General features: G+C 39.6%; 1 protein-coding gene across 3 annotated transcripts in view; it reads left to right on the forward strand.

The window, feature by feature from the left end:
• The first annotated feature begins 639 nt into the window (after positions 1-639).
• MTDH (metadherin) overlaps positions 640-21,452 on the forward strand; it is a 36,806-nt gene continuing 15,993 nt past the window's right edge. The window contains exons 1-8 of one of the 3 annotated variants that reach the window (XM_057400515.1): positions 640-1,137; positions 6,896-7,000; positions 11,296-11,377; positions 11,837-12,016; positions 13,153-13,221; positions 15,673-15,924; positions 18,019-18,105; positions 21,050-21,148. In XM_057400515.1, coding sequence (XP_057256498.1) covers positions 733-1,137; positions 6,896-7,000; positions 11,296-11,377; positions 11,837-12,016; positions 13,153-13,221; positions 15,673-15,924; positions 18,019-18,105; positions 21,050-21,148 — 1,279 coding nt within the window. In that variant the 5' untranslated portion in view covers positions 640-732. The remainder of the gene's footprint in view (positions 1,138-6,895; positions 7,001-11,295; positions 11,378-11,836; positions 12,017-13,152; positions 13,222-15,672; positions 15,925-18,018; positions 18,106-21,049; positions 21,149-21,452) is intronic. The other 2 variants (XM_057400513.1, XM_057400514.1) reach the window with 2 other exon arrangements.

Raw genomic sequence — 21,452 nt, forward strand, 5'->3', positions numbered from 1 at the left:
TCATGACCGTTACTGTGGCGATACACCCACGCTGATGCGGGTGCAGCAACGCCCTGTTAGGGCAGGGACGCGGATCCGACGCAGTCCCAGGGCGCCGCGCCGGGCGGACCGGGGGCAGCCCGCTCCGCGGCACGCGCACGCTTCCGTGGGGAGTGCCCCCGAGGGAGACACCAGCGTCTGCCGAGAGGCGCTGACCTCCGGCCAGCAGCCACCTCAGCCCGCCGGGAGACGCCCCGGGGTCTCCCGCCCCGACAGCAGGGGCCACGCAACCCCCGGCCCTCGCCGCTCCCTGGCTGCCACGTCGAGGTTGCCCCCAGCGCCCCCCCTCCCCTTTCCCCGCACCGCTCTTCTCCTTTCCCCGCGGCCGGCGCCGCCCTGGGCTGGGCTGGCAGGGGGAGGAGGAGTAGGAGGAGATGGGCGTTGGGGAGTTCTATGTCCGCCCTTCAGGCGTCAGCCTCGCGGTGATGGCGGCGGCGGCGCGCTGCGGCGGGGCGGTGACGTTGCGTACAAGGCGGAGGGCGGGCAGGAAGAGGAGGAGACCCGGGCTGAGGCAGTTGCGTCCCGCCGAGGCTGTGCTTGTGTCCTGTTGTTTCCACCCCCCGTCTACACACGCCCCCGGCGGCTCCGGTTCTGGGCGGGCGAGCGGGACTCTCCTGAGGCTGCGATGCGGTCAGCCTGAGCGCTCCTTCGCCGCCCCGCCCGGTTTGAGCCTCTGCGGGGCAGGGGACCGCGATGGCTGCGGGGAGCTGGCAAGAGGCGGTGGCCCAGCAGGCCGAGGAGGCGGCTGCACGGGTGCGGGACGTCCTGTCTGGCGGCCTGGGCCTGCTGCGTGCTGAGCTGGGCCTCGAGCTGGGCCTCGACCCGCAGAGCCTGCCCACCTGGCTCGCCCTGGTGGTACCGGCTGCGCTGGGGCTGGGACTGCTGGGGCTGCTCTTGGCTGTGGCCTGCGGTGGCGGCCTCCGTAGGAAGCCAGCGCGGAGCGCGGCGGAGAGGAAGAGTAATGAGGCGGCCGGCGCGGGCCTGACAGCCGGCGGAGGCCAGGGCAAGGCGGTGGGGCCGAGCCCCGGGCAGCTGCACCTGAAAGGCGACGAGCAGAGGAAGCGAAACAGGAAGAAGCTATCGGAGAAAACGGCGCGGGTGAGGGGGGCTGCGGGGGCCGCGCCGCTCCGGCGGAAGGACGCGGTGGAGTGCGGGAGGCGGCCGGGTCCGGGCGCCCGGAGGGAGGGGGCATGAAAGGTTCATTGACAGCGACAGGATGGGGACGGCGGCGGCGGCGATTGTAGTGGCACCGGCCGATCTCGGTGGGTCCCTTGCGGGAAGGCGAGGGGGAAGTCGCATTTGGCGAGCGACGCCGAGCGCCGGGTGTGCCTCTCCCCAGGCCTTGTCCCTGTGGCCCCTGCTCGGTGAAACTCCTGCCGGGCAATAGGCACTGGTGAGAAGAGCTGGAGGCCTGGCCGCAGGGTCTGGAGGCTATAGAGCTCCTCCCCCTGAACCGCTGTGCTGCTCACCTGGGTGCTCTTTGCCCTTGGAGGCGATGGGGGGGTCTTGACCGCTCTGGAGCTGTCATGTGTCGTCTGGGTTGCTCTGTTGCTTTGAAACCTGGAGGAGCAGCGCGCACATGCAGAAATTATATGTTAAGAGTCCAGGGTGATGAGAAAAAAGCTCGTTTCTTCTTAGAGGCTTGTTAATGGAAAGACTAATTACACGAAAATCATATTTTTTTTATTATTATTTTTCATCGAATGCTTTCAGGGTTAGGAGCAAGTAGTGGAGACCTTAGCATGGCTTAGAATTTCAAGCCAGGAGTTGCAGTCCAGGCAGGTGTAGACTATTGGAAGCATCATTGTAAAGCTCCATAAATGCTGTGATGATTCAAACTTGAGTAAGGCTTTTCACTGTGTCTTCTTGGTGGAACATGTTAATGTCAATCTTGTGAGCTTGCCTCAGTAGGAATATGTCTGATTTAGTTGTTCAGTAAGGATCATCTCTTTTAATAAGGAAATCTGTGTCTTAGCAGCCCTGCAGAAACAGATCATTCCTGACCTTTTTTCTCAATCCTCGGCACGTTGTGTGGGAACTTTTCTTCTTTGACAGTATGCATACACTTCATGAGAAAATTAGTAAAATGTAAAAATTATCAACTGCCTTACTGTATTATAGTCTGGGGGCTCAAAAGGATTGCTTCTATAGCTTTTGTATTGTTAGTATGTTTGTAATCCTATTTATGTCCAAATGGATTATAGGAATGAAAGTGCAGCAGATGTCTCCTGCCTGTTACAACTGCATCTTTTAATTATATCTTGCTCTATAAAACATGGATTGTTTCCCTAATGACCAGAAAAGGCAGAGAAAATGGGTTTGTACCTTCATTTGAGTTTGTCAGTGTTAAGACTTGAGAAGTTAGGGTATGTTTTTTAGTGAGAATTTAAGGCTAGAGTATCTTACAAGAAGAGAAGATGCCTGTGTACAGCACCAGTCTGTCTTTGAGCAGTGAACTACTGAAGTTTATTCTGGAAGTTGCAAGAGCCTGAATGCAGAGTACCAAGAAGAGGAAGCATTGTGAGTCAATCTTTGCAGTGTAGCTAGGTCTCCATTTTGGAGAAGGCATGTTGAAGATGCAATTTTTTTTGGCCACCTTTACCAGCAAATTCTTCAAGATTTAGTAGATCTGTTATGCCCTCTTGAAAATGAAGACTAATCCTAGAAACAGTTTAATTTTCCTTATTTTATTTTCATTAAACTCCAGTATGAAAACAAAGCATGAGCTCTTGCAAGTCATCATTGAAGATGTTAAAAAAAACCCGCCTCAACAGAAGATAAAGACATAGATACACAAACTTGACAATGCTCTGTAGTGCAGGGCTTCATAAAAGCAAACTTTGTATTAATTTTATATAGAAATTAACTGACATTTTGGTGAATATGGATACTCATGCACTTTCAAGCTTGGTTTGTTCAAGAATAAAGGTAAGTAAGTCTATGTAAGAGCAAATCTTTCCATAAAGAGTAAAATAGTTTTTCAGCTGTCTGTGTTGTTAATATGTTTATAGCTGGTTTTGTAGTACTCTGTTCATTATTTCTGTGTTAAAAAAAAACAACCTGTAAACAAAAAAAAAAGGTACCAACTGAAATCATTAACTGCGGTGCAAATAAGTTTATATGGGTGGCAAAATTTAATAGACTTGCCTTATGCTCATTTTCCAAAAGAAGTTCACAGAGACCTATATTAGCATGTTTCCCAACCTTCACATAATAAATTCTCAAAATAATATTGGAAATCTGAAGATGCAGCAAAAATTCATACTGATTGCTGCCTAGTCATTTTTATCTTGTGTTTCTGTGCACTTACTGAGGTTCTGTGAAGGGAAAAGAGTAAGCCTGTTATCAGTAGATTTACTACAAGGTTTGATGTGCCAGGGTCTAAATTTCCATTGTGGGCACTTCAGAAAGCTTAGAGCAACTGGCCTGTAGAATTAAAGAGCATGCTACAGATGTCTAATTAAAAGCTGTAGGGTTACTTTAATACAGAATTACTGAGCTCATCGTATGGCAGGTAATGCGTAACTCATCAGGATCAGAAGTATTCTTCATTGTACCCTTTCTGAGGAAGAGTATTACTGCTTTGTTTTGCATGTGGCTTTATTCAGTTTCTGTATAGGTAGGGTGCAACTCACCTAATATTTTTAGTAAAATAAGTTTAGTTGAATAGCATTGCATTGGATGGGTACAATAGCAACTATGAGATCCTGTGTTTATTTGCTGAGGAAGGCGGGGAAAAAACTGAAATGGTTTAGCATTCATTTAGACTTCTTTTTCTTTCAAAAGTTTACTTTAGCTTTAATTTTAATTCCTCTCCATTCTGAATAATTGCTGTGCTTCTCAAACCTTCAGTAGATAAACGTGAGACTGCTTTTATGTGCATTGTATTCAATCTGCAAAACACCACAGAAATTTGAGAGTGCCTGTTTTGCATACTGTACTAATGCTTTAGAAAGCCACTCATGCCATCTGTTTGTGGATCCAGAAAATACCAAATTGACTATGTTCTTGCTATGGTTTGGAGCACACCTGGACAGCAGAGGCTACACTTTTTAGTAAAAGCATTTTCATTCATTTGAGAGTTTTCTTCCAAGCAGACCAAGTAGCGCTTTTCAGGCTATGACTGGTTTATGCTTATTGCACTTCAAAATAGACCCCATAAAGACTCTTTCATACTTCCAGCTGATACTCACGTGTTGGGTTTACATATATGTTAATTGTCAAATTGCAGGAGAAGCAGGGCTGTAGCATTCTTCACTGCTCAGAGAAAAGTTTCTTCAGAGAAGCTTACAGAAAATAGTACTGGTAAACAGATTCTTTCATTTGCCAAAGATGTTCTAAGTAAGCATATCTTTATAATGTGTAACTAAGGACTTTAGTTAATACAGCCTTGTAAGACTCAAACGCTAGCAATTTCATTACTGCCATTTGAAGTTGTGAAACTGAGGTATCTGTTGCACTGTACCATATTTAAAGAACAGCGGTTTTTGTTTTAACAGTCTAAGCAAAACTTATTTTACTTCTGGATTATCTTAATGCCTTCAAGTGAATGTGTGTGAAAATGTTTTATTTAAATACTGGGATTTTAAGATCAGCAGACAAGAAATGTGTTCAAAAATCAGTTAGTGTTATTAACAGCACTATTTCTGCCTTGTTGCACCTTCCCTGTAGCTTTTGGGTTGAGGAAATTAAAATGACAAATAATAAGTTGCACAATTTGAATGAATTCATATTGCCAGTGGATGTTTAAGATATTACTATCAAGTTTTAAACTTAGTCTTTTTGGCTGTAGTTGTTTTTTAGAAGAAATGTTTCTGAATACTATAGCAAGCTTTTTTTCTTTCCTGCCTCTGTTACTATAATTTGTATAACCAAAAATGGTCATATGAATTTTTGTTAAAATTCTGTGATTCATCTGTGGGCAGAAAATGGATGTCGAAAGCTTCCACTGAAAAGGAGACTGCTACAATTCAGGGATACATTTGGGGAGAGTTGTCTCAAAGTTCAAGTTTTTAAACCTATTTCTAATGGTTGTTTACATGATAGATGATCAGACAGCATTTTAAAAGAGTCATGTGGATGAATTTTTCCAGAGGGTTCTTAATGGACATGAATTAATTTATTGTTTCAGAGAGAGAGCTGAGGGTTATTTTTTGTTTTGATTCATTTTTAAATTAAAGATTAAAACTTTAATCTGTTGAATTTATGAGAGTAATTAAAAAAGTAGTTTTCGATTTAATATATGTATGTAAGAACAAAACAAGGTACAGAATTAAAAAGGTTAGTTGGCTATAAAGATTTTTTACACAAGTCCAGTATTGGATGCAGCAATCTGTTATCTAACTCTATGGATAAATAACTTAGAAATAGTCTATCTCCAGCTTAAGATCTTAAATGTCACAGGTACCAATGTGAATTGAAAGACATCATGCTACTAATAAAATTGCTATGCAGAATCTGGAGAAAATAGACGGGTTCCAGACTGATTTTTGGCAATGCATTTTTTTCAAGATTGAATTATCAGGTCTTCAGTATTGCTGTGGAATCAACTACTGTGAGCTTTCTTTGAGGGGCGCTTTTGGAGTTTTGGGACCCAGATCTGTAAGATACGCTTCATTTCAGAGCGCTCATGGAAACGTGCTGCATCTTAGATACGAAAAAGTCTAGTTTAAACTGGTTGTTGCAGAAGAAGAAGGTTTAGGTGACCTGATCTTTCAATTTCTATTAATAGTTAGAAAATAAGAAGTTGGCATGCTGTCTAACTTCAGTAAGCAATACTATGCTACGCAGCGGTGAAGTCGTGCCAAGTTAAGCATAATATAACATGGCAAAACTTAAAAACCTGTACTGGTTAAATTGAGGATCAGATCTGGTATTTGGAGGAGTAAGTCACACAAATTTGTACATGGCCTTTGTTTTAATTAAAGGCAATCAGGTTCTTGTGATGCAGAGTTAAAATAACTTTGAGGTTTTTAATAAGAAGCGTAACTAAAGACAGTTTAGGCTTTATTTTAAAAGGAACTGCAGAAATTAAAGTAACTATGAAGTAGTTATGTATGCTTAATGTCTTAATTTTCAATCTTATCTGAATCATCATGAATGGGATTCAGTCATAGCTTTTTGTTAACAATAAACTTTACTTAAAATATTATTAATATTTTTGCATAGGGAATATGTGGGTTAGGGTGTATGCCTTTGTTACTAAAGACTAATTTAATAACTGCCCAGAGTTTTAACTTTGTATGTTAATTAATACATGTTAATTTTCTTTCCTTTATTATGTGAGGGGAAAATGGTAGACTAATGTAATACCTATAATCAACTCTGTCTGAAAAGAACAATGGGATGTCATGCTTAGTCATGCTTCGTGTTTGATTACTATGAAGTTCTACTATGAAGTTTAACTTGTGAAGGTAATGAGCTCTGAGGGATATGCATAGGTAGAAATTGTTTTAAGAATTCTGCCCGTTGCTGAACTGCTGCAGTGTGGTAAATGTGTTCATTTAATTAGATAATTTATGGCACATACCACTGTAGCTGTTCTGAATTGGTTTTCAGAACCATTGCAGTCCTTTGTAGCTGTTCTGAAAGCTGGTAACTCCAGAAATTTACCTTTTGAGAAGCAATTCCTGTGTTGAACAGTGTTGAGGTGAAATGGGGAGACCTCTTTTCTTTTGTTTCTCATTTCTGTCTTTGGTAAATACAGAAATGTAGTAGATATTTTGAGCATCAATCTGTGATTCTGTCTGCTTTACTCATTAATCTTGTAAGCATTTTTCAGTCATCAGATAGTTGCACTTCAGTGAGAGTCTGCTTTCTCCAGATTCATTATTATTCACACTTACTGTTTACACAGCCTAATGGACGGTCTTTCCTTGATGTATCTGAGGATGAAGTAATACATGCTGTCCGTAAGGAAAATATAAAGCAGCCTGTGGACACAGAAAAGAAGAATGAAAAGGTCAGTTATGGATATGAAATGACAATGTCAAAGTTTAGTACATGTTATTTCAATAGCTAATAATTCTGTTTTTGGTTTGAAATCTTGTTACTGACATGAGTGAAGAGGCATAGCTCTTACTGTGAAGAGTACTAATCTGATTTAGTGCTGGAAAGAGCTAAAGTAGTATTTTCTTTTAAGTCATGCCTTATCATGGAATGTTTGCATGAAGCAAACCCACCTTCCCACCCCCCCCACTAAATACTGATACCCCTGTTCACCTTGTGAAGATGTTAAGCCTGCAGAAATAAAGTTTGTATTTCATCTTGTGGGCTTCTCTGGAGGTGCAATGTAATGCTAGTATTGTTAAGTGGCTTGTAGTCTAACAATTGGGGACTGCTACTCAAAGGATTAAGACCATGTGTCTGCTTATTTCTTTTGTGAGATGTATCCATTAGTGATTAGAGTTCTTAATTTCTGATGACAAATACAGGCTTTGAAGTCTGGTGTGAGCTTTTTGTTAGGCAAATTTAATAGCTACATGAAGAACCTTTTTTAAAAGCTTGGTCTGTAGCTTTAAGAGGTAACCATACTAATGGCAGTGGTTTGGGTTTTTTTTTCACTGTGAGGACTTGTATCTCCTGGCCTTATCATAAATGCTATCATTTGTAGGCAACATGAATATATTTATGATAGGCCTTTGACAATAATTTCTGGTTTTGTCCTTTTGCTAACGTTGTGCATGAAATGTTCCTGCTGTCACAGATTTCTGATTTATTTTCTTGAACAAAATGGGTTTGTTCTAACTGTACTGAGGAGTATTGGAAAAATAAATGATTATGCATAAACAGCCAGAAAACAGTAGTTGCATGATGTAATTTGTTTAGGTTATTTGAGCTTTGAGTTGACTATTCTATAATAACTTCTTCTGGAGATAGTATGTTGGCTAAAAGACTGTATCCTGTTACTTGGCTATAGGGCTCTAAACATTTTTAGCACTGGCAAATAGACTTTTCTGTGAAATGGGTTTGCCTTAAAATTTCATGCTGCACATTTCTTTCTCTCCTCCATGTGTCACACATCAGATGGATTTTGTGGTTTGTTTTGCTTTTGGGTTTTGTTTTTCAAGATCATAATGAAATTTGATCTTGACGGATTAAGTATATTTTTCCTTTCAACTTTGACTTTATCTCAAGCAGGTTTCCAAATAGGTATGGTGTTTAAATACTAAACTTGAGTTTTACTTTAAAATTGCAAACATAGTGACCTGAGTTTAAAAATATTGAGTTGAAGCTGCAGCTCCAGGAAATCAGTATCACTATATGGATAGGCAGCTTCTTTAACTAATTAAAGGGTTTGTATCACTTGGGGAACCCTGGGCAAGCATGATTGTTACCCTCCAATTAAAAGCATGCCCAAGAACTTTCTTTAAACAGGTAACTTCACAGCCATTCAGTTATTTGGTTAAGCCTCTCAGGGCATCCATTGCATTTGTAACATTATAAACCTACTAAGAAGATTATAAGGGGTTCTGTGTGTCTTTGTGGGACAAAGAGCTTGGAATGGGTGCTATAAGTCAATGTGGAGTTTAATTAGTATGTGCATGTGCGTAGATCTGTGGATATATGTATAATCTATAACCTGAAGAGTATGTTGGTTTTTTTTTTGTGCTTGAATATATGCTTTTAATGAAAATCGCACTCCCTTTGTGTTTCCCTATTTCTTAGCTGCTTCAGGGGTATGAATTTCATGCATGTTTTTCAGTAATTTGTGTCTTCTTGTTTCACTTTGGGGGGGGGGGGGTGGGAAATTTTGGGTAATACCTGGATTGTGACTGTGGGCTTATGATTCTCTTGACACTGAATAGTCTCTTTCCTTCTTTCCATTTTAGTGACTCGCACAACTTAGGGTTTCTTGGTTGGGTTTTTTCTGGTTTTTTTTTGTTTTCTTTTAGTGCAAAGGACTGTATCTGATAATTGATTCTGCATGAGATTTGGGATGTTAAAACTATTGCCCGTTCCATTTGCAAACACACAATTGCTTGAATACCAGAAATAAAACAGACTATTAGGGATGAGGAAGAAAGGTGGGTTTTTTCCCATTGTTTTTGCATAGAGGACAATGCATCTTAACGACTGCGGAGTTCCTCATGTGCTCTTTGGCTGGTGGCAGGGCCAACACTGGCAGCTTTCTGTGTTGCAGAAGGTGACACTGAGTATGCTTCTGCAGAATCACTGATATCTTGATCAGTAACCTTTAACATCTCTTGCTGGTTTTGTCAGTTTTTACAGATAGTGACTGTTAACAACACTAAGTTTGGTAGGTGGAAATAAATTGGATAACTAATTAGGGTTCTGTGTTTTTTTTCAGGTAAGGTTCTAGTAACTCAAGTTAGGAAAAGTAAATGTATTTTCAAGATTTGAATTCCTTATCTTTTTAATAAGTGTTTGTTAATAAAACTTGCTTTTAAAACTGTTAAGCTTCCATGTTTTGTGAGAAGTGTACAATTTAATGTCAATACCTCTGTAGGAGCTACTTTAATTGTTTAAGAAACTGGAGGCATAACTGGGAGGAACAGTCATCTTAAACTGCTACCTGAGAGACTTCTGAAGTAATTTCAGGTGTTCTCTTGGTGCCAGAGGACAGTTGGGTAGTTTACAGCTTTGTGGGTGGGAGATTCTAAGAGGTCAGTTTCTGTTCTCAATGTAGCTGAAAATGGGAGATGTAGGTACAAACTTGGTAATCTTTCCTCTGCTTGAGCTTTGAGAAGCAATTTGTAACTGTTTTTCATGTTGTTTTTTGTTTCCTCTTTTAATTCTTTCCTTATAACGTGTTCTGGCAAATAGTGTGGCTTGTTCATATTCTTAGAACTAATTTTTATCAGAGTGCTTTTGAAACTGTCCCTCCTCTTTTGAGGACTTTCTGCTTTCTCAGAAGTTAGGTTGCTGGTATGTTGGTAAAGGTACCCTACTGAGCAAATAAGATAATTCAGTTTGTGTGCATCTGTATTGTGGGTCTCTTAGTAAACCATGAATTAAGTCAGTTCCCTAACTGTTGTAGGTGTGTTGGCACAGGATTGCATATAAGCAGTGAAATTATCTGTGGTGCTGCACTATCAAGCTATACTGCTTTCAGTACTTACATTGAAGCTACATGATACTTTCGGGGCATGCTAACTCAAGAGGCATATGAACTCCATGCAATTGTAGGCCCATTCGTTATCAGCTGCAACTGGAGTAATAATTTAGCTTTTACCAGTTCTGAATTCTAGAAAGGTTGTTACATTCTTCTTGGACATGTAAGACTAGAATATCATACAGTTTGAACTCGGGTGTAAAGCTGACAATTACTAATCTTACTCTGACAAAAGCATGGATTCCAGAAAGACATCCAGCCATCCTTAGAATATCCTTATTTGAATATTCCAGATACAGTGAATCAGTGAATAGTTCCCCTTACAACGTTTGAACGGATAACCATCTTCCTTTTAAAAGCCTGGGTTTTTTCTCATTCAGGTTTATCTGATGGTTCTTACATCTTTATACAATAGTGAAAAGCTGTTGAGTCTAGTTCTTTGGTAGTCAGGTCAATTTGCTATCACTTAGCTTATCAAAAGATTAAACTCCAAGGTTTTCTGTAATATACTCTCTCCCAGTATCTTTGGTCATTTTTCATCTTTTTTTCTCAGTGTTATCTTTATAACACTTTATATTGCTAACTGTTTGCAGAAGTAGTCATCTCTGTTCCTCTTTATTTATCTCTGCTTGTATAGCCAAAAAGCCATAACTGGCAAAACCTTGGAAAAAAATCGTGTGTATCTATTGCATGGACCCTAATCATTGTTCCTGTTTAGAAGTCATTTTCCAAGCTGGAATTCTCTTACCCACTGTTTTTTAAATGAGTCACTGACATTATTTATTTCTCCATGTATAATTTTATACTTGCTTCTGCACAAAACAGATTTTGCCAGGGTGGGATCTGCGTGCCAAAGAGTCCATTTTCCTCTGTGACTGCGATTCCCTCAGCATAACTTCTTCCACCAGGCTTTATGATCTGTAGCATAAGTAGTTGTTCCACCCGCCTGCCATTTTTGCACTGCACAAGTCTTTCATGTTGATTCAGTGGTATTATGTTTAGCAGTTAGTATTGTTTAGTACTCCTTTCAAGGGGCTGTCCGTATAGAGAGTTGTTCAGGAAAATGTTTCAAGTTTACTCCTCTGTTTTTTTGGGGGGATTAGGGGAAAGAAGGAATTCTAAATCACTGTGATAAGTGATCACTAAGTAATTATTAAGATAATGTTTTATTTTTATTCTAGTCAAAGAAAAAAAAGAAATCAAAGGGAGATGCTAAAACGGTTCAGGATATGTCACGTCTAGATGGAAAGGAAGTTGATGAAGGTACTGAAAACAAATGCACAAAAATGCAATTAGACATCTTTTGGGTTAATTGCTAAATAAGATTTACTTGTTTGTGCTATATAAAGAAACAGTTTTATCATAATATCATAGTTGTATATTATATCTGGAAATATGACCTTTCAAACAGCAGTATTTAATAGCTTCAGTTGATTTTTCTTTTTTTTTTTTAACTTACAAAACCTGAGGAAAAACTGTGAATAGCAGGGCCCTTGTTCATGTTTTGCTCTGTGAAGCGAAGTATTACCGTACTGCACCCAGAAAAACTTGCTTTTGGCCAGTTGTTCATGTTTTCAAGCTAATATTGAAGCTGACTGCCACATATGTGGTTTTTAAACTCAGCCTATACTCAGACTTAAGCTTGATATGAAACAAGCTAAAATTCTTTCTTTTTTACTCTCTAACATATTTAGTGATGTTTTCATTTGGGGAATGTTTTAGGAGCCTGGGAAACAAAAATCAGTAACAGAGAGAAACGACAACAGCGTAAGCGAGACAAGGTGCTGACCGACAGTGCCTCAGCAGAATCAAATCTCCAAGGGGTGGAAAATACAGTTACTGTATCCATTGAACAGCTGATGCCTACAGCATCACTTCCGGTTGGTCTCAGAAAAAATAAAGGTATGGTGGTCCATAGGTCTGTGAATGTGTTCTAGAAAAATAACTTTACTTGAATGCTTAAATAGTGACTCTCTTTGGATGTGTGGTTAAGTATATTTAGAGGTGTAGCTGTTGAGGCAATTATTTCAAGCTGTATAAAGCTGCTTTTCATTGTGCAAAACTCCCCCTTTTTTTTGAGCCACACTTGCAGGGAGTCTCAGGAAAGAATATTCTGGAGCAAGTGGCTGAGACACTGGCCTCCGCGCTCAACCTCTGTCAGTAGCTGCACAGCTGCATGGGCCCATGTCCCCATTCCTTCCCTTCTGTTCTGCTGGCTCTGCCCTTTATGTTTCTGGAAACTTCAAAGGCACCCTCAGCATGACTGCAGGCAGCCAGCTAAAAGTTTCAGATGCTTCCTTGTGGGAAGGTTATGCCCATGAGTTCTCCTTAGAGTTCATTTACTGCTTAACATGTAGACAATTTTTTTCCAACATAGATTTAGTAGTACCTATACAAAACCTGTTCATACTGGTGGAGCCCATCTGGCTGAGAATTGGTAGATCAATTACTACAGCCAAGGATTCAATGAGGAAATGTTGGCTTTAGGCTCTGTGGTTGCTACTATTTCAGAAAAAAAACTGCATGGGCTCATTTAAACTGTGTGTAGGCATAGGAATTCATATTTGGCTGCTAGTGAGAAATGGTTTAAGAAGCTAAAACAATCTGAAAACAGTGTAGCTTTCTAACGGCATTCAGTTGTTTCTAGTGTTTTCATGGTACAGTAGAAATTAGAAATAGCGATATATTTCTGAAATACGTAGAGCTGCCCTTTGCTTGAAAATGACAACCTCTGTTTTAGATTTGTGCTCTTCATTCTTGGGAAACTAGCTAGAGTTGTTTGAAATCTGTGGTTACTTCGTTTATAGGGCCTAAATCTTTTTTGAGTTCATTCTGTGTACAAATAATAAAAATTGGATAATTTATTTTTATCACTGAGTTTTCTGGAAATGTCTTGATTTACTTTGATGTATGCATAGTTTGGGCTTGTTTGGGGTTTTTCTTAAAGTATCAGTAATTATGTTCTTTTTAGAAGATTTTTTCAGGTGTTGCCATTTGGGAGGGGGAATAAAACCATTCTGTTTCCTTCTCTTAATCAGGTGATGCTCTTCTGAATGCGCAAGTTAGCAGTTCTAAACCTGCAAAGGGGGAGTCATCAATTCCACAAGGTAAAGGCTTTCATTATTAGGCATCCATAATAACTGGAAAAGTGCTTTACAGAAGTGAAACACAAATTGTTAGTGCAGGGTTTTGCGCAGTTGCTGATCTGGAACTTTATTATGCAGCTGGCTTTTTTGGTTATTCAGACGTTATACTTCTAAGTTGTGGTTATTTCTTAACAGATTGAACAGTCTTATGTGTAGGAAAAGGATTCAGTATCTAGAATTTTAAGACAGATCATTTATTATACAAATGGTTACCTACGGAACAGCAAAGCTTATTCTCAAGCTCTGCTTAAATTCTTTATACTAGCTTTTCAGATTTTTTTTTTTGTGTTAATGAATTATTTGCTCAAATTAAAGCTTCAAATATTGATAACTGCAAAGAGCTCAAAAATACCAGTCCTGACTATTGCAGACCTTGTGCTTGCTTCAGATTGTATACATGGGTAACTCAGTTCTTTGCGTGCTCCTTTTGAAAGGCACACTAAATATATTCATTTTGAAAGTACTTAAATGTATGTTGATAAATACACATGACATATATATCATACACACATGTGAAAATATTTGGCTATTTTTAGATTGTGATCAACTGGTGAATCTTAGCTGTTCTCTAATAAAAGATATTGCTGTAGTAATACTTGAAGTTAATTAGCTTAGTTAATAAATCAAGATGGTTGCTTCTTACTCATAGACAACATTAATGGTGATGCTGTAAGGAAAAGTAGTTAGTATAATTAAGTCAATAAATGAGTTATTGAAAGAACCCAGATCCAGAAAGTGAATTGCTTTTTGCTAGTTTTTCAGAGCTTCTACTTTATGTGCAAACTTCCTGGACCATAGTACAGAAGGAGGAACCTGTATTCTTCAGGCATGCATAATGAGAGGGCAGGAGGCAATAATGAAGTTTCAGTACGGGAAATTGTGGCTAGCCGTGAGGAAAAAAAATTCTACATAAGATTGCTCAGAGATGCTTTGAATTATCAGCCTTTATGATTTCCAGAGCTTCAATAATGTCAGTAGGATTTTGCAGCCAGCTATGCTTTGAGCAGAAGGTGGAATTAGGTGACTTCTGGACATCCCTTCCAATCTCAAGTTTTCTGTGATTCTGTGAAAACTTGCTTATTGCATAGAAGGTAAATGTACGTGACGGGAGAGTAGTATGATAAACATAGGATGATCAAGCTTCAAGATTTCTGCTGTCTTTTTGCAAAAATGCAAAAAGGTATTTTTCTACCAGCCGTGGTTTGGTTTCTGTCTCTTTTTGCTATTTTTACTGTTGCCATCCGCTGAGACATCATATTGTCCTTAGAGGATGTTTATTGACACAATGTTAGTGCTGTAGAGAAAGGGCAGTGCTTTTAGCTGCAGCAGTGCTGACCTTATAGATGCCTGTATTTGGAAGTGATTTGTTTTGAGAAAATCTAGGGATATTTCACCTCAGCAATTAATTCCTTGCCAGTGAGGCTGCCGTCAGTGTGGCATGTTCATGCTGCCTGAGCTATGAGTTCATTTGAGGAAAAAATACGTGGTATGTAATTTTTGTTGGCATATGATACGTTTTGGCTGACTATTTAAGTGTGACCCTTGCAGTATGCAGATATTCTTAATTATCTGTAAATCAGCAGTTTTTCTATTGTTTACACTGCATCTATAAAAATAGAGAGGATTTGATGATATACAAAGCCCTTTGAGAAAGCTTTGGGATATATAGGAGGTCAGGCTGGGTGCACCACGCGACCATTAGGATATATAATATTAAAAAAAGTTTTATAATGATCTTCTGACTTCTCTCAAAGTATACTTTAAACTTGTCATGGCTAGTAAATTCTTGTGGTCTTCTACCTTAGTGTAATGTCAAATATATTGCTTATAAATTATTTTGAGTGTTACCATGATTTTGTAAACTCTAATCTTGTTGGATGCTATGGTCAGTATGGTAGCTGTGCTCTTTGTAAATCCTGTGTAGCGTTTAGAAAGCATTTTCTAATCCTTGCTCATTTCTTCTACTTCCTGCTTAGAGAACAGGAAGTATGCAGTTACGGAATAGAAATTTCTTTCAATTTACTGCATGGGGGTATTCACAAATCATTGCCATACTCTGAGATAAATTACCTGTCAGTGTTGAAAGCACCCCCACCCCTTTTTTTTTCTAATGTAGAGGCACTGGTTCACCAAGATACCAGCCATATAAAAAAAGGGATGCAGGAAGGAGAATGCAGTTTAGTGCTGTTTTTTCCTCACCCTTCAAGTTAGTAGACAGATGGTGCATGTCATCTGAACTGGAAAATCAGCTGAGATAGAGCAGCAGCTCTTCTGTATCGCACTGGTGTAGCAAAGCTGCTGTTCATTTGTACTTTTTTTTTAAATTTTTAAGTGTATATGCATATAAGTCATGTTTTCATTCTTCATCCAGTTCTTATTTTATATAATGCTTTCATTATGCCTGTATTTAAGTTTCTCCAGGATTGAGTGAAAGCCATACAGTAAATGGAGGAAGCTGGAATGAGAAGTCTGTAAAAATCTCCTCACAGATTGGTGTAGGGGAGGAGAAATGGACATCTGTTTCTTCAACTGGAGCTGGGAAAAGGAAGACTGAGACATTGGCTTGGGGCCAGGACACTGGAGATGCTAATGGAAATGGAAAGGATTGGGGTGTAACCCTGGTGGGCAGGCCCTGGAAAGAACGTTCTTTGTTCACACCTATTGGTAAGCTATTCCAAAGAAAATGTTTTTCACTTAAACATTTTTAGATAAGTATATTTTTTTAGTAGTGAATCTCTTAAAATAGTTTAATGTTTATATATTGTAGAAGTATCATGGAGTGGTTTTGTGAACTAAGCAGCTTTTTGTTTACTGTTAGTTCTAATGGCTTAATATCTTTACAGTATAACTGTAAAATAAATAACTAAAATAAAATTATTTCTGAGAAGGAATCAGACTTTTTATACCCCTTTACTAAAATTCTGAAAGCGATTACTAAGTAATTTTGAAGTGTAACTTTCTTCTTTAATTAAAGCCTTAAAACCCAGGTTATAAGTCTGTTCTGTTGATCCAACATGGTCAAATCAACTGTGTGTGTTTCTGGTGGGTGTTTATTTAGGCTCCAGTCACAGATTGTTCAGCTCTCCTGATATCTAATGTTACATTGTTTTTCTCATTAGAAATTGTTTTTAGTGTTCTCTGGTACAATTTTTTGCCTTCATAACTTGTACTGTCCATAATAATAATGAAAGGAGAAGTCTTTGTTTTTCTTTGGGCAGCAGTCCTGAACGTAATAGTAGATGCTGCAGTATGGTCCCTCCCACTGTTCAGTGTAAGTGATCCTAGTGTCTTATGGAAAGCACAGTTTCTCTGTAGTCAGCAGTGTTGCTTTAATCTAGACCTCTCTTATTTGTCTCGCATATCTTAAAATGGGTTTCCAGAGACTGAACTGCTGGAAGTAGATGTGAACTGTTGCCAAGTAGAGGGAAAGGGCTTTATTCATATTCCAGTTAGCTGTATTCTGCTGTATATTCTAATAAGGTAGTTCTTGGTGACTTTGACAAGCCCGTTGTTGATTTTGTTACCAAGAATACATTGTGCCTGACCACGCAGACTTGCTTCTGGTAAAATGGAGAGTTTTGTGAGTGAGGGGAGAGCAGTGGATGTCTTGTATGATGACTTCAGTAATGCTTTCAACTCTGTCTCTCACAATATTGTTGTATCCAAGTTAGGATGGTCAAAAAACTGGCTCAAAGGAAGTTTTTGATGAGTTCTGTTCTACCTGGAGGCTGATAACAAGGGGGATATTGCAGGGATATGCAGGGCTGTCCTGTCTATGTCCATCCTTATAAATGACTTTGAGAAGACAGCAAAGTGTCATTCACATCAGATTCCCAGGTTACACCAGAATTGGAGGTGCAGGGGAGAGCAGTTGATGCCGTCCAGATCAGGGGTGCCATCCAGAGGGATCTAAACCAGGAGGAATGGGCCAACAGGAACTGAGGAGGGTCAACAAGGACAAATGTGAAGTGCTGCACCTGGGTAGGACTGTCTGGAGAGCAGCTCGATGTATAAGGGGTCGTGGTGGACACGAAGCTAGACATGAACCAGCCATAGGCCCTGGCAGCAAAGGACAGCAACAGTATTTTGGGCTGTATTAACAGGAGTCAGTAGCTTGGGGATAGCGATTGTCTAGTTCTTCAACCTCATCTGGAATAGTCTGCCCAGTTTTGAGCACCTGCCCCTCCAGTTAAATAAATCCAAGTTATTACTCTAACCCATTGTTACTTTTGACACATTAGTGCTACTGATTATTTCTGCTTATTTTTTACCTTGCACTTAACAGGCAGGTGTATCTTAATTTTTAAGCAGCATCTCCTATTTGTCAGAAGTTGTTCTGAGCTCAGTTGTGGTTTTTAACATATGTCCAGTTTGCTTCAAGCTAGGTTTCATCTACAGAGTTAATAAATATGCTTTTCAGTACCTTAAATTATTACAGTAATGGAAAGAATAGTTATACTGTGGGGCTCAGAACACGATTTACCTTTCCTTTGTGAGAAATTTCTGTATGCAAAATGCTGTAGAGGGAAGATCTTAGAAAGCTTGAAAATTGTTTTAAGCTGAGCATTCATACAGTCACATCTCTCTCAGCACTGATTATCTGATGTAACAAGCAAAATAATGCCCTCAGTTGTGTGAAATGTTAAAATGGCTGGAATGTCCACTTTGGTTCTGACCCTATTCACAGTTAAATAACTTTTTCAGCATTGCCAGCAGTGTCAAGTTTGTTTTGTTTTTGTTTTTTCCCTTCCCCCACAGCTGCTTGGAATGTGGATGCAAGGATTAATACCTCTGAACAGAATTCTACTTCTTTCTCTTCCTTTGGATTAACTCCTGGAGTTTCTGGTATGTATGCCATGCCCTTCCAAAGATTTTTTTTTTTTTTTTTAATTTCCACACACACGCACTTTCTTATACTCCACCAGGTGGAAATAGAATTTGCCAAGTGTTACTGATGTGCATCTTTCTCATTGTTATTCAAAAATCGTACTGGTAGCTGGAAACAGGTGGAAAACATGTTCTGTGGAAGTCCAGAAAGCTTTTTTGTTATGTTGAAATTACGCAGTAAAGTAACTGTTGTAAATTAATAATCAATAGGTAGATCAATAAGGAGGTGATATTTCGTACTTAGCCTTCCTGTTCGTGTGTTAAGTCTAAATAATGGGTATAAGAGATTGCTCAGTGTTGCTGTGTCTCAGTTTGGAGATCTCAAGATTGCTTTCTAAGACACTCTTACCCTGATCTTCTGGGAGATTTGTTATTTTATGGTTGGGTTTTTTCCCCTTCAAGAAACCTATTTTGAAAGTAATGCTTCAGTTTCATAGACAGGCTTTGAAGTCTTCAGTTTCTGTATGTCGGGTGGGAAAGCTGAGCTCTGGGGTTTTCTTATTTGCAGGGTGAAATTGCTACAGAGTGCAAACCTGGCTTTATAACAAATCTTGTGTGTTAAACTACTGACATAAATGCTGCAGTGAGTTATTATACGATAAAGGGATCATACGTCAGGTTTTTTGCTCTTGCTTATTCTAGTTAATCTAATGATCTTGGCGTGGACATTTTCTTCTAGTAAGTAGCTGGTCCAGTGCTGTTGCATTTAGTCTGTTTACTTGTATTGCACTTCACAGTTTTAACTGTGGAACTCAATATCAGTGTCCTGGCTCATGCGTGCTTCATTCTTTGGGCACATATGAGCCATGATAACAAAGAAGTTATAAATACATGCCAAGGTCCAAAGAACTTAATGAAATCTTACAGACGCTCTCTTAAAGAAAAAGATGAAACAGTGTTTTATAATAAAATAACATATCATAGAATAGTTAGGGTTGGAAAGGACCTTAAGATCATCTAGTTCCAATCCCCCTGCCATGGGCAGGGACACCTCACAGTAAACCATGTCACCCAAGGCTCTGTCCATCCTGGCCTTGAACACTGCCAGGGATGGAGCATTCACAACTTCCTTGGGCAACCTGTTCCAGTGCCTCACCACCCTCACAGTAAAGAACTTCCTCTATATATCCACTCTGAACTTCCCCTGTTTAAGGTTTATCCCATTACCCCTTGTCCTATCACTACAGTCTCTAATGAAGAGTCCCTCTCCAGCATCCCTATAGGCCCCCTTCAGGTACTGGAAGGCTGCTATGAGGTCTCCACGCAGCCTTCTCTTCTCCAGGCTGAACAGCCCCAACTTTCTCAGCCTATCTTCATATAGGAGGTGCTCCAGCTCCCTGATCATCCTCGTGGCCCTCCTCTGGACTTGTTCCAACAGCTCCATGTCCTTTTTATGTTGAGGACACCAGAACTGTACACAATACTCCCAAGTGAGGTCTCACAAGAGCAGAGTAGAGGGGCAGGATCTCCTCCCTACCTGCAAAGGGAGCCACTTGAATTCACCTTCGGTCTTGAGGCTAAAACTTAAGAAAGTGTAGTTAATAAAGTGGGACAAGGCTGAGCTGAGTTTCATCTGCAATATTACCATTTGACTTTAATTGAAAGAGAAGTGTGAAAGCAGTGAAATATATTCAGCATCTTTGGTGCCCCTTAGCCAACAATGTTGTAATGCAAAGTGACCACATGAATAAATATTTACTACTTACTTGTGGCTGGCTAGCAAAAAAAATGAGAACATGTCGAGGCTCATGTCATCTGAGGTATATTTTCATAGAATCATAGAATAGTTAGGGTTGGAAAGGACTTTTAGATCATCTAGTTCCAGCACCCCTGCCGTGGGCAGGGACACCTCACGCTAAACCATCTCGCCCAAGGCTTCGTCCAACCTGGAGCATTCACAACCTCCCTTGGCAACCCATTCCAGTGCCTCAACACCCTAACAGGAAAGAATTTCCTCCTTATATCCAATCTGACCTTCCCCTGTTTAAGTTTTAACCCATTACCCCTTGTCCTGTCACTGCAGTCCCTAATGAAGAGTCCATCCCTGGTTGACCTTAAGATCACTTAGCTCCAATCCCCCTGCCGTGGGCAGGGACACCCCACACTAAACCATGCCACCCAAGGTTTTGTCCAAATTGGCCTTGAACACCGCCAGGGATATTTTGCAGAGGTGGTTTATAAAATAAAGACCCAGGTAGTTATTGCCCTATTTAAACTTCACTTCCAAAGTAAGTCGCAAAGTAAGAAAATGACTTTTTTTTTCTTTTCAGTCTCACAAGTAATGTTTTTTGGTTTATTTTTTTATTTTAATAACATTGTTTCTATTTGGGAATGTTTCTTGGTTTTTTTTTTTTCCTCAAAATAATGGTGTTAGATGTCTTTAAATCTTTCTGTTATCATGGCTTTTATTGGCCTTAGTGTTATTTGTCATGCTGCTTTTATGTTCCTGAAAACCTGTATCTGAAATGACAATTGGATTCTTAGTAATGAATAATTTAATTGCTATATCTGCAATGTAATTACTGGGGTTTCTTTCTAGTACTGTTCATTTAAGCTCCCTGTAAGTGTTCTTACTGATACGGGGTAGTAATATTTCATTGTATTTTTTTCAGTTTGAGGAGACTGCTGAAAGCCTTATAGACTGTTATTATTCACCCTTACCTCTTTTTTTCCATATTCTTCTCAGGACTTAATTTTGTCTTCCTTCTTCAGTTTCCTTGTTTTCTGAATATATCTTAATTTTCAAAAGCTTTGTAGTTTTCCTGTCCTGTGCTGTTCATAGAAGCAGATTTTTTTTCTTTGAGCCTTCTGTCTTCTTTTCCTACTTTGATTGGATTTTTTGTCCAAGAAAACTCGGGGAGCTTGTTAACATACAAGTACAATTTTATTTATTCCTTTTCAGGATCCAACAGCGAGTCAGTTTCTCAGGCTGGTACTTCTGATTTCCAGTGGGATTTAAGTCATGCTCAAGCTCCTGTTGATGACGAATGGTCTGGGTTAAGTATGTTCCTCTAAAATGTTAATTAAGAAAATTTTGTTAATTACCATTACTTTGAAGTGTAGTTTCTTATATTAGTTACTTGTATTTAGCCAGTTGTGAGCATCTGAAGAGAAACCTGGAATGCTTTACTGCTTTAAAGCTAATCGACTGTTTGAAGAAGCAGGAAGAAGTGTTTTGATGAATGATAACAGAAAATGGTTAATTTTTAGGAAAAATATTTAGGTATTGAAATGCAGAAGTGAAAGAGAGCTCATGCATTTTAATGTGCTTCTGGCTTTTGCTAGAAAATCTTAGTAATCACTTA

Source organism: Pezoporus wallicus, unplaced genomic scaffold (assembly GCF_028554395.1).
Source record: "Pezoporus wallicus isolate ANWC-B61680 ecotype Strahan unplaced genomic scaffold, APGP_CSIRO_Pwel_v1 contig_7985, whole genome shotgun sequence".
In the NCBI taxonomy this organism is placed as follows: domain Eukaryota; kingdom Metazoa; phylum Chordata; class Aves; order Psittaciformes; family Psittacidae; genus Pezoporus; species Pezoporus wallicus.